Source organism: Diadema antillarum, unplaced genomic scaffold (genome assembly GCF_040938485.1).
Source record: "Diadema antillarum isolate AM-2024a unplaced genomic scaffold, OU_Dant_1.0 seq00000321_RagTag, whole genome shotgun sequence".
Classification (NCBI taxonomy): Eukaryota; Metazoa; Echinodermata; class Echinoidea; order Diadematoida; family Diadematidae; genus Diadema; species Diadema antillarum.
Genome location: NW_027271340.1, coordinates 50,440 through 64,424, shown reverse-complemented (window position 1 = coordinate 64,424; position 13,985 = coordinate 50,440). Strand labels below are relative to the sequence as shown.

The following is a 13,985-nucleotide window of genomic DNA, read 5'->3' as shown; positions in this document are numbered from 1 at the left end:
CACTCTCACATGCAAAATAACAATGGCCAGATAGCCATTGTTTATAAATAGGAAATCACAGGGTTAGGGAAGAATCACTACTATTGAAGTAAGTTTTCTTCTATTGTAGTTTGTATTTGGGGGGTAAAGGTTAGATTAAAGCACTATATCTGATATTTGTTGTAAATTAGTGCCATGTACTGTGCAATCATGCCTAAAATATAGAGACATGTTAGGAGCTCTGTCTATACAGTTTTATGTGAAAAAATGTTGGATGGATGAACCTTGCTCTGATTATGAGCTCATTTGACAGATTAAAGACTGGGATTGCTTGGTGGTGGTTTTCACTCGAAGGTACAGATAGCGTCACCTGCACCATTGTCTATTGCTCTGCATTTGACAGTGAAGCATACTGTAATGTACAGATCGTGAGTGTTCAAGAAAGGAATTTGAGTGTGGTTGAACAGGCAAAAAAAACAAACAAAAACAAAACAAAAAACAAAAACAAAAAAGGCAGGCAAATTGTATAACACTGATAAATAAATCATCTCTAAGCTTGAAATGTTAAATTTGAGTTGTTTTTCTTTAATTCCAGAAACGAAACATTAAGATATGTCATGTTCTCAGTAGTACAGAGCAGTATGCTGATTATAATAATCTCCTGTTTATTTAGTGACTGGTATTGGCTTGTGCAAATCACCCAACATGGAACCCAGTATGTGGGCATGACGCTAAACCATTCACAATTTTAATATTTACCTCCACCAAGGAAGGAGGTTATGTTTTCATCTGCATTGTTTTGTCTTTGTGCAAAATAACTAACAAAATTTGATTGAAACTTGCAGGAGAAGTCTAAAATGACACAAGGAACAGATGATTTAATTTTGGAGGATATTTTATCTTTTTACATATATATTGGGTCAATGAACTGGGAGTTCAAGCTGAGCATACTGGAGGTTTACAATATATGTGCACTAAAGCGCACGCTCTGCTTGGGCAAGGCACCACGCAGCTGGAAGCTGATGACATAAACAAAAAGCATTTATTATTATTGTGAATTTGCATGCGTGTATGGGTGGAAATGAGCTGCGCTGTCCGAGTGCTTTTCTATCCATGATTTTCAAGGGAGGCAACAAGTACTGTAAAACATGATTTTATTAATGGTACCTGTATTTCCTCAAAACATTGATCATAGCCAGAGGCTGAATTACAAATGATTTTACCAAAAAAAACAACAACAACACACTCCCCCCCAATATTTTCGCGCCATGAAATTTTCGTGAATGGGAGCCGACGGCCTTATTCACAGCATGACATTTTCGCGAGTTGTCTCTAATATTCAATGTATAGAGTGTAGCCAAGATGTTTAGTGTGCATTTTAATTTGTTGAAACTCGGCTCTTGCAAAATTCGCAAAATTAAAATGCTTGTGAGCATTCCTCGTTGTACAGTACACAAGAGCTATGACATGAAGCACAAATCTAAAAAAAAGAAAATGACTGCAGTTTCCTAGTTTAATAGGCAAATGTATCACTGGAAGAAAATTTGTCTTTATCCTTGCTTTCACACATACCTTATAACCAATCTACCCAGGATTTGGTTAGAAAATAGATGTTCTGGTAAGAAAATTAAATCTTGCGAATTATTCCAGTGGATTTTTGGTTATCATTTTTAGACATTATTGAGTAGCAGTGGAAGTGTTTTGGCCAAAATTATGGTAAAATTGCCAAATGTGAATGTTAACAAGTTACTGGTACCTGTGTGTCAGAAAGGAAGGAAAGCTTGTGTCTACAGTAGAGTATTACATTAACAACAAAGCATTATTATAGCGTCATCTTATTTGAAGTGATTGTTTCTTGTTCTTTTACTTGAAACTCCACAGGGTGATGGCACCATCGACATCGACAGTAGCCCTGATTCCATGCCAGCTGCTGTCCTGGGTAATCAGGACATGCCAGCGGAGGAAGGAAGTGGGACAGAACCAAACAATGCTGGCTTGACAACAGATGATGAAGATCTCAACGGACCAGAAGAAATGGGCTCTGGTGCCACAGCCGGCAGTAAGTTTCATGATAGTCACTGCAATAGTTATGGGAATGATGCAAGGTTTTCAATTGGTAGGATGAATGTGTACAAAGTCAATGGCAGAGGTTGTGTGCAAATATTCAGTATGTGAGATTTCAATAAGAACTTTAATATGCTCTTAAATTTTCAGTTTACAAATGAGGATAGATCTTCATCCTACTGGAATGAAACTTAGAGTACTTTGGGTACGGTTTTGTTTTTGTTTTTTCAATTAAACTAATCACATACACACACACACACACACACACACACACACACACACAAATAAATGTGCACTTTTGTAGTCACTGACTCATTGTATTTATGAAGGATGTTAGCAACCTGTTGGCTCGCTTACAAAGCAGGCCTCGAATTTCGCCAGTTTCAGGGACAGGCAATTTTTGGTTTTAGGGGCACTCTCTCTCAAAATTTTTTAAGGGCAGCAAGGAAAAGTTGCAGTAAGCATGGTAATTTTGAGAGAGGCATTGCGGCAAGTAGATAGGGCATTGCGGTAAATTGCCTTTTGCCTCCCGGGTAATTCGAGGCCTGCAAAGTCTGGAAAGATTGGAGAATGTTACAGGGGAGGCGCTAAAGAAGTTGTCCTAGTTTCTTGCAGCTTCTGATGAGGTATGTCAATTTTGGTAGGTGATGTGTATAATGTACTACTGATAGTCATTTTGTAACCAGTGATGGTGCTGCATTTAGTCATTCTTATCTCCCAAAGTCCTCTCAAGTCTTTCAAGTGTCCAGCTACAGATTCTAATCAGGGGTTAATTTTCTAAATCTTTGGGGGAAAGAGGATGATTTACAATTCAAAACCTCTTTTTCAATTGTGTAAGGGTATTAAAAAAGATCTTGCAAGCTGGAGCCTGATAGCCTCAAAATGCCCCCAAATCCCCCAAAGTTTTGTTCTCCATCTAGGATCTCCTGGGATTAGAGAGAATCTCACAGCTACAGGTTGTACTGTTACTTCTTTTCCAAGAAATCCGATTGTGCCAGGTATTCATAATGGAATAACACATGCTCACAAGATCAGACACCCCCACACAACTCTTGTCTGTTCGAGCTGACTAGATCTGAATAGTCAAAAGACTCTTGAACCTCAAGAGGTGCTTTCAGTAACCAGGTTTGCTGGTACAGGTCTAGCATGTTATACAGCAAGTGATCCCTGGATCTACTTTGTTATATCTACTCAACCAACCTTGTGGTCTTCTTGTATTAAAATAAATATCTTGACTGGTCAGTTTAAATCTGTGAAATGAATAAAGCTGCATCCCCTCTATGACCACTCCCAGAAAGCAGCATTAACAGGCACGAGGCCAGTGCATGCCTGCTGTTGTGCATTCTGTTTTATGTGCAAAGAAGAAAATGTTGTTCTTTGTTTGTACTATGGGATGTAATCAATCAATAGGTCTTGTTAGTGGATTGGAACTATGAATAAAAGTTACTGGGTTGATGTTTTTTGGTCAGGCAAATCATGATAAAAAGATACAGTGCGACTTTGAATTTGTCTTTATTGATGATTAATCAGAGAATATCACTCTTCATTTGAAACATTGATATAAATGTCAGTTTGATATGACCACTGGCATTTCATACCAAACAATGTCATTCATTACACATTTCAAATCTTTATTTGCAGGTATGTGGAAGGAATTTTATTTATTTTTATTTAGATTTTCTTCCCTTAAACATTTGCACAACAGGGTATTAAGTTTTCTGTCTCTCCTTTTTTTTTTTTTTTTTTGCTTGTTTATGGTCTGTAAAATGTACCAAATGGATTGAAACATGAGAGATCAGTGGGATTTGAATAGTTCTAATCCAGTAGAAATTTTTAAAAAAAAGCAATTTGAAGAAATTCAAGGCAGTCATGGGGATTTACTTTTTGTTTGATACTTGTTGTGCATGAAGTTTACCAGACATTAGAACATGTCACTTTTGTGGATCAATGAAAAAAAAACCCAAACAAACTGGACAAGCAGTGCAATTTTCACTCATATATATTGTAAATGATGACCTTTTTGTATATTGTACATAATTCATATGCTTTAAAAAAAGACCCAATGGCACATGCGTAAATGACATCTCTTTTGTGTTGTGGTGTGGTCAGTATGACTTTTGAAGAGAGAGAAATATCGCACAAAGTCTGAATGTGAGAGAGATAATAAGTTCCTGGAATATTTGCCCGAATTTAAAACTTGCACAGTTGTGTAACTTAGCAAAAATGATTTTGCTGAGGGGCTCTATGTATACTAATCAGTCACAAAGATAGGAATACTGCTCATTCATTAATTAGTAGCACAGGGCTGAAGCTTAACTCTTAATGTGTCGCATTTGCATGCCCAACTCAGTGGATGGTGTGCCAAGTTTGTATATTCTGCTCAAATCACAAACCAGCCCAAACTGCATGATAAATCACAAAATTCCACAGTACAATGAAAGTGTCACTCGCGATCCATTCCTGTCACGTGTAGCTTGCAATATGTGGTGATTGAAAATCAAGCGATGTTACCTATTGGAATTGTGAGTAAATTCTAAGTTTCTGTCACTGTTTTGTGTTTTGTACAAAAGTCATGTCTGGTCAATATTAAACAAAGCTACTGGTCATTTGAAAGAAAAATAACCACAGCTTTGTTTATATAAAATTTACATCAAATCAAAGCTTGGCATTTTCTCTACAACTTTGCTCATTACATGACCAGCATAACAAGAATCTATAAAAGGTTACATAAGTTTGTAGAAAAACAAAGAATGGAAGAAACTCACATCAAAAACACAGAAAGTTTTCAAAAAGCATGCTTACGTTGCCGTCTCAGAATAATGCGGCACAGAGAGGGTTTACACCGTGGCGCATAAAGAGTTAAATTGACCTACAACAGTGTGTCTGATGTTACACAGCATTGCCAAGACTCCCTGATTCTGCAGGATGCTTCCTGAAAATGGACATTTTTTCTTCATGTCCTTAGCAACAGAGTCCTAAAGTTCCCCTGATTTGGGTGCTCTTTGGCTGATTGAGATGCATGTATACACAAATATCTTCCTGATTGCTCATTGGAATCTCCTTAATTTTCATATGGAAATGTTGGCCAAGCTGTGTATACAATATTTGGTGAAATATTCTAACAATTGCCTTTATTATTTTCTTCACTCAGACAATGAGATTAACAACCCAGCTGTTCTGCTTACAACAATTTCATCGGTAAGTATGATGTGATATTTCCAATGAGAGAAGACTCTGAAACATATTGTCTTGTGTTTCTTGAAATTAAGATAAGAAATTTTGCAAACAAGTTCAAACTTTCTTAAAAAGTGAGTGCCATGTTAAAGTAGGGAAGGCTCAGCACTCATATGAACACAAATACTTTAGAAGCTTGTATAATTTGTATTGATAATTAGTAAGTAAAAGATAAGATGTGATTTAAATTACACATGAGCAGAATGCTGCCTACTCTCCTCCTTCCTCTCTTCTTCTTCATGTCTTTCCACCCCATGAACCCAGGATTCGCTCTCATCATATTCTTCCACAGTATTGTGAAGACACTTTGTCATTGAATGACCTTACTATGTGCAGCATCAAAACTCCTTGTTCTTCATGCAGGATGTCACATACTCCAATGTGATTCCTGGTGACAGGAATGCCCAGCCAGATGACAACCTGTCAAATAATGTGAATCCTGTATACGACCCAGCTAATCCAGCAAACATAAATGGTGCCCTTGAAGATCCTGACAAACCTGACCAGGAGCCCAAGAATTTCATGGAATTGGTGTTTGGGAACCCAGCCATCTTAGCAGGTAATCATTGCTATGGAGCCTTATGTTGTGGTGTGGGCAAGTTATGAGAGTTTGCATTGATTGATTTGTTTTTGATAGGAATATACCCTAGATGTTGACACGTTAGCAAAGCTGGTTTTTTTATGTATGTTTGACAAAATTGAATTCATAAGCTTTATAATTCATCTGAATTTGATGCATACATCTTTTACACTATATCAACACATGTCAACCTTGAATATTGTCAGTGGTTTGTGTGAAAATACCAAGGAGAACCAGCATGTTATTCTGTTTTCTGCTTTAATACAAAAGTGCATGGGAGAATAATTTTTCTAGGAAGTTCATCACATTCACATTACCATAAAGGAGAGATAGATAGAGACAGAGAGAGATGTGAAGACACAAAGACACTGCCACGATTCATGTTGATGCTGACACCCAAGTTACCTTTGATTCCTGTTTTCATCTTCCTCCAGGCATGGTTGGAGCAGTGGTTCTGATTCTCCTGACTGTTGTCCTTCTATTCCTCTTCGTCATCTACCGCATCAAGAAGAAAGATGAGGGCAGCTACTCCCTGGATGAGCCTCACAAAGCCAAGGACCCAACTGCCTACTGGAAGGACACTAAGGAATTCTATGCTTAGAGGAGTGCTTCCCTTCAGCCTCTTTTTATTTAGCACCTTTAACAACCAGCCCCTCTTTGGCTTCTTATCTTTTGTCTTCTTGTCAAGGGGAATTCATTTGTAGATCCAGTGGGAATGACTCCATTTATATCTTTTTATTATTTGCTTGTAATATCAAATAAGGATTACATGACTTTAAGGGAGGTATAAAATACATAAGGTCACAAGCATGTTGAAAAATACACAAATGGAAGATTTATTGTTCATGATCTATTTATTGATGCATTCATTTGTTTATTTTCAAACAAAGCAGAAACATAGGGGAACAAGTAAGAGTGCATTCAGGATTGTTTGCAGATCAGACCTCCCTAAGTTATACAAGTTAGAAATGTTATTTGGAGCATCGAAAAATGGGGTCTTGCATGAAGTTGAGGATATATGTACATGTATATTTATTTCTGGAAGCTGATGCTTGATAAAGTGTAGGATGTCTCTGTGAAGACAATCAGGAAGACAGTAGTATATATGGGGAAAAGAATGCACTGCTTTTTTTCATTGGCAGTGAAACCTCTCCGCAAACAGTGAGAGATATTAATACCTCTGGGTCTGATATTATGTTGTTATTTTGTTTGCTATTATTCCTTGGTTGGCTGTTGGAGGGTGAAGCTATTTTATTTGTTGCCATCTTACTACCTCTCAGGGGCACATTTTATTGTATTGTCTTCTAAACAATGCAAGAAATGTCAGAATGTGTTAATCAAAATTGATTTACAGATCAAAGCATTTCGGGGTTAACTCATCCACCTGAGAAAAATGTAAAGTGAACTATTTTTCTTGCATATTACAAAGCACATCATGAAATGAATTGATATTGATTTATAATTTATTTTGATGGTTTGAGAAAGGAAGTATCTTTTATTCAAGCAAAAGTTTTATCTGGAATAAAATGTTTATTTTTTTTTCTCAGTGGAACAAATAAAAAGGTAGGATTCATCAGTGTGTAATGATTTTCTAAGTATATTTCTTTTAGACATTTTGCACTTTCTAGCATATCTGTACACATTTTGCGATATTACTTTATATATGTTAACATTTCATTTTCATCCTCAACATGTAAACACGAGGATTGTTTGACGACAGTAGTTTGTCTTGTGGAGTTTAGGATAAGTTAAGCTTTGTGGATTATTTGATGACTACTATTCCTTGCTAGGGAATGAAATTTTTAAAAAAAAGCCTTTAATATTTATACTCTTCTTCAGCTTCATAGCTCATGGAAGAGCATGGGAGGAGTGTGATACAGCAACAAAATAATATGCCATCCTCTTTCATCAGATTAACCTTGGCACTGTACTTAGTATCCCCATCACCCCATCCCAATATGTACTTTTAAGAGAAAGAAAAAGCAACCTACTTTGGCCAGAGAACTCCATCCCAAATCTCATTCTTTCATACAATGACCACAAAATGTGCCTCCAAACAAAACAAAAGAAAACAAAATAGTATTGTTTGTAAGATATGTAAAATATTGTAGACAGAAGTTCAAGCACTGAGGCCCTATGTTGAAGTAGACAAGTTTTCTGAGAGTCAGCTTGGTCTGTTACTGTGCCATGTACAGTAAACAACAAGCAAGGTTGAATGACAAGACTTGTGAGTGCTTCCTTTACAGAGGTGAAATGTGGCAAATGTCATGGATAGCTAGTGAGCAACGAGAGGCAAGGGATAGTTGTAAACTACATGCCATCAATGTCCACTTTTCCATTACAGGGAAGGACCATAGCATGTAGGTATGGATTGGAGCTCATAGCAATTTGTTTCTCCGTGTTAGTGCATCTTACACTTTCACCCACTTATGAATATGGATTCTTTTTCCTTATCAAGGAGAACTGATTTTACATTTCAGTCCAAAATCAAGAACAATGTCAACAAGCCATGCAGTGGAGGACCCTAATGATTTTGTGGGTTAGAGGGATACATGGATTTTGCTTCGAGGCATCATTTTGGTTGGAACCTTTGGCAGAAAGTTGATGTGTAGGTATCAAACTAGATAGTGTTTGCGATAAAATTTAAGTGCTTGTCCATTTATTACTTTGAAGAAAAAGAAAATTGTTCTTTGATATCATGACTAGTGTAGGATGTTTGTATGAGATGAAAATCCTGTATTTCTTACAGAATGAATATGTTTGTTAGTATATTGAGGTTTTGAGGTATCTGACAATTCCAAGGTATCTTCAGTAGCATTGGTTTGTCATACTCTTGGTGTAAACATGTGTGTTTGTACTGGAACTCAATATTGCTCTTAATTCGCAAGCTTTTGTCAAACTATTCCTAAAAATATTTGGAAAGGAAGGCGTGTTGTGCGACCATTGACAAGGTCACTTTCACACTGACATGCTCAAGTCAGAACACTGTCATTGTCATTCTTTTTAGGCAAAATTGATGAATCAGATGAGTGCACGTGATATTCCAATCCCTCTGTGATGAAGCAAATAGAAACTTCTCTGTGAGGTGTACTGCAGGAGATGCGGAGTGAAGTATAAATCACATTCTGAATGATTGTGTCACCTAGGAAGTCACATTGAGCTTCAGAAAGAAAGAAAGAAAGAAAGAAAGAAAATGTGTGGTTGAATTGTAAGTTAATTGGGATAAAAAGAAAAATATATATATATGCACAACGAAAATATTTTTAGAGAAACTCTTTGGGAATTCAGCACCCTTGTCTTGTATTTAAGTTATTGTGTAGTGTATGTGATGTGATATAAGCTTGTGGAGAAGGAAGAGAGTGTTTCTTATATTGATCAATTGGAGGAAAGTTACTTTTTATGTGTCATGTACACAGGTTTCGTAAAGGCTTAATATCTGCTTATAGTCATGTACATACAAACTGTAGTGTAAGCTTACTGATTCTTTGGCAGAGGTGAAAATAGAGCAAATATTAATGGTTGGTCGTCAGAGAAGGTCTAGAATTCAGAGTTCCATATCTATGGGTGCGAGACTGTACATAGGCTTACATGCTTGCTTTCAGTGAAAATATTCAGTTTTTCTATAACAACTTTAGAGGAGAATGTATATGATAAGTCATTTTTAAGTACAAGCCCTGCCAATTTTGTTTCATGTAGTATCACACTGATATCAGTCATTGGTCTATTGCACTGATTCGTTACAGCAATATGCATGACAGCAAAGTTCAGTGTTTCTATACTCATTTGCATAATGTCAGCTTTGATGAGTAAATCTAGTCAAGACTGTGTGTCTAGATAGTGACAAATGTGGAATAGAGGGAAAGAGAATAGACCCAAACCTCCACTATCACTGCTACAGTATGAATACACTGTAGACACTAGTTGTCAAGAGCATACACAAGTGTGAACTGAGATAGCTGAAATCATTATCATGTTCTGCAGATTCAGTAGTATTCCTGTCATGTTTTAATGTGATTTTTTATTTTAAACTTTGTATGAAAGATTGAACTATGCACTTGTTTCCTCCCCATTTTTTTTTTCTTTCCATGTCTATGTAACTTGCAGTGGTGCTGAAGGCATTATTTTCAGTATGTAGAGGTAAACATGTAATGTAATGTGTTTGTTCTCACCACAGATTCTCAGCATACAGTGAACCATCACTATGCCTTGATTACTGCAGGAGACATTTCTCCACCACTGCCAAAAACAACCTGCTTAATATTTGGATGGAAGCACCTGCACTAAAAAAGAAAGAAGGCTAAATTTGCTTCTTGTTCATACAAAGTGAAATGTCAGTATGGCATGCAACCGCCATGGGCTTATCAAGAATATAACTACAGTTTGATACCTGCTGCCAACACACAATTTTCAGTCAGTGCTGAGTATGTGTTGCTAATTTCATCGTATTGTAAATCATTCTAAAAGTCACTCAAGTGTAGGTCGTTTGCTTAAAGCCACACTTTCAGGTAGTCTTTGTCAGGGGCTGTGGTTGAGAGAATAGATACAGTACAGTCAACATCAAAACGTCCTTATTTCCCATGTACATGTACCTGTTTTGTCAGTATGTGGTAGATGTTATATATGTAACAGTGCCATTCATGCACCACTTTTTCTTTTTAATGTTATAAGATATTGGGTTTATCTTTTCATGTGGTTCACTAATACCTTCATACTACACCCCATTCTTGTGTTGTTGTGTTTTTTTTCAGAAACCATTGGCATCACATGAAATTGTGCAAAGGTGATGCCCAATCACTTCAAGGAAAAGATAAGCAATAACTCTGTCACATTATACCCTTTGCCAAGGATATATGGATATTGGCAATTCATTTTGGACCCAAGTTGCCAATTTAAAGAGAGAGAAAAAAAAAAAACAAACATCAAAGAGTAAAGAGTAAAATGCATACTTCTCTGTGTGTACCCGAGGTATGAGCCATATGGAAACGATTATTATCGAAGCACTCTTACTTTCAAGTCTAGAAATTATTTACTGAGAGAGAGAGAGAGAGAGATTATCAGTTAAATTGTATCTTCCAAATATTTCACTGAAATTTCTTGCAAAGGTGTAGATTTTTTTTTCCCCTAGCAGTTTGCTGATGCCATGGTGTTCTTTCAGTGCTTTGTCCAGAAATTGTTTGTGCACAGTTGTGTGTTACTTCACCACTTGAGTTTTCATCCCTGTTCAAAAAGTCTGCCATCTGATATAATAAATTCACCAGCATTTTTTCATATATGTGCAGTTGTGAGGTTTGATTTATTTCTTGTCTTCTGTTACAAACACACAGTGACATACTGTATCAAATTTAATTTAAGATTTCCTCTTACATGTTCCAAGAAAATGAATACAAGTTCATTCAGTCACTTCTCACTTCATCTTTCTCAGCTGCTGGTATCTGTCTTAGGTTAGAAACCACTCAATATTCTAGCAACAACAAACTTAGGCAATTGGAATAATAGATGGTGCCAAGTTTGATGAGGTAGGGATTGCCAAGACTTTTTTCCCAAGGTTGTCTGAAATATTTAACTGTAACTAACCATGTAGAAATCCCGCTAGAGATTAAAGTTTGATCACAGGTGATATTTTTATGGAGGAGAGTCTAGAAATGAGTCAGTGATGGATACTCCTGCAGCAATAGTGAATTCTTCATATTTACAGCTGTATCGTTTCTGTTTTTCTTTGTCATTCTGAATGTCAACAATGATGGAGTCATGACAATCACAGCAAGCATACAGTCTGTAATTTTAAACTACTAATAAATTCCACTTCTGCAAATCTACAAGAACTCTAGAAATTTATGAAAGCATCTCTTTTGTATGTAATCATGGTTTACCCTCCATTATACCCATCGTAGTTTTATGTTGAATGTCTCTAAAATGACGGCCAGTCCTTTAGTAGAAGGTAACCACACCCAGGGCTGCCAACCCTGAGTGAGAGTTTGGCGTGAGACACTGCGAGGGTGGGCCAGGGATCGGGAGTGGAGCTACCTCCTGGCTAGTGCCTGGCGGCCTGCTGTGCGGCCGTACGTATGTAAGTATGTACGTACTACATACACAGTCAGTGTATGTAAAGCGATGTAAAGCACATGTCATAGCCAGACATGTACTGTAATTTGCCAAAAGTACAAGCTACGCTCACGTGGTATAGGTAGAAACCAATCGTAATACAATCTTTGCGCGCGAACCGAAAACGATTATTATTGGTTAAGCTTTACACCCGCGCGGGAAAATCTCGAAATTTTGGGCTTGGGCATATCGATATTCGGAATATCAGAGAATTTAGAGATATATTTATTTTTTGTTGCAACTGATTGACAAATTGCCCTATATCGACGTATATAAGCACTGAATTAATTCAATAGGGCAATTTGTCAATCAGTTGCAATGAAAACATCTCGACGGAAGAATTTCATGAATTTGAATACTTATTTTTGTAGTCATGTACATTCCATTTTGGGGGTTTAGCGTGAGATTTCGTTTATCAGAGTGAGACAGTCAAAACTGGTTGAATTGTGTGAGTCTCGCACTCAATGCGTGAGAGTTGGCAGTTTTGCCACAGCTCTGGATTACATACAGTTGTGCTATTAAGTATTCATACCCCTGTACGTTTTCTTTCTTTTTTTTTAATTGTTATGAATGAATTCTTATTTCTGTGGGTATGAACACTTTACAGCACAATTGTGACCCTGCATCACAAAACGAACAAAAAGTCGCCAGACATGGATTTTCAGTTAAGAACAGATTCTGAAAGAGCAGACTTTAAGCTTTAAAATGATGTAGGCCTATAACTCAATTCAAAAGGACTCTCCTAACCTATCCTAACATTGGAATGAATGCACACACTCTGTAAAGTATGGACCGAGAAAAGAGGCTTTGAAGTACAGTCTATTCAAGCGCTTAATCTTTACCAAACCGTGGTAGCTGTGCGATGAATGGAAGAAAAAACATGATATAAACCACCGTAGCAACAACAACAAAGAGATTATCAGATTAAGCTGAAATTAAGCATGCTTTATCAACACATTCTTTAGATGATCAATGCCAACTTTCAAAGCTGTAGCATTATCCTTTCTAAAGTCATTAGAGTTTAAGTTGGAGAGTATGGACAGGGTTTTTAAGAATGAAAAAGGACTCTTTAAGACACAGCTCATCACACTATTCTACCAAAACTGCTAAGAACACAATTTCCTGTTCGTTTTATGATTCTTAAGTATATTGTTGAAGAAGACTTGCTCTTTCAGAAAATATGAAAATCTCAAGATTGGCTAGGTTGACCTGTTTCACCTATTTTCAGTTCTAACACAAAATCAATGTGTGCGACTTTTTGTTCTTTCTATGATGCACGGTCACAATTGTACGATGAGGCTGCAGTGAGTCTAAAAAGATCAGTGCAGCCGTTGCCTCAGGGGTTGGACAGAGAGAGAGGAGGGAGGTGTACTACCTTGTACATCAAATTTTACCACCTTTTTAAGCAATTAAACCACCATTCATCACTGTTAACTACAAACAATAGGGTCCAGCATAAAGTCCCGATGTGGCTGTTACTCGTGTCTGTACATTTTTGCAAATATATGAATGTACAGTTGTATGTGTACAGTCTAGAAATTACAAAATCCACATTATGCAGCATAATGGCTCTAATTTGCAAAAACTTTCATGTCACAAAAATATCTTGCTTTTCAGTATTCTAGTGATAGTTTTTTTGTCTCACTCTATCAGTATGATTCTTGATACAAATTTAGCCACATGCAAAAATGTCCTACAAGTTCCAATCCATCAAATATCATACTGTATATTGTGTACTATTGATTACATAATGCTTCAAGACTTGTGTAAAATGAGGAATGTTTGCATGCATTTTAATTTCGCGAATTTTGCGAGAGCCAAGATTCGCGAAATTCAAATACACATGAAAGTTCTTGTCTGCACTATACGCATTGAATGTTAGAGGCAACTCATGAAAATTTCATGCCGCAAAAAAAAGCCTTCGGCTACAATTCATGAAAATTTCATGCCGCGAAAATATTCTGTTTTACAGTATGGGCTAATTTGCCTCATATTTTCCCTCAGGTGGAGTTCATGCTCTCAAAAT

At 36.8% G+C, this 13,985-nt stretch overlaps 1 protein-coding gene across 1 annotated transcript in view; it reads left to right on the top strand.

Annotated features, from left to right (window-relative positions):
• Window positions 1–7,380, top strand: part of LOC139730572 (syndecan-4-like) — a 56,983-nt gene extending 49,603 nt beyond the window's left edge. Inside the window, exons 2-5 of the mRNA XM_071641424.1 lie at window positions 1,861–2,038; window positions 5,195–5,241; window positions 5,641–5,836; window positions 6,292–7,380. Coding sequence (XP_071497525.1) covers window positions 1,861–2,038; window positions 5,195–5,241; window positions 5,641–5,836; window positions 6,292–6,458 — 588 coding nt within the window. The 3' untranslated portion in view covers window positions 6,459–7,380. The remainder of the gene's footprint in view (window positions 1–1,860; window positions 2,039–5,194; window positions 5,242–5,640; window positions 5,837–6,291) is intronic.
• The last annotated feature ends 6,605 nt before the right edge of the window (window positions 7,381–13,985 follow it).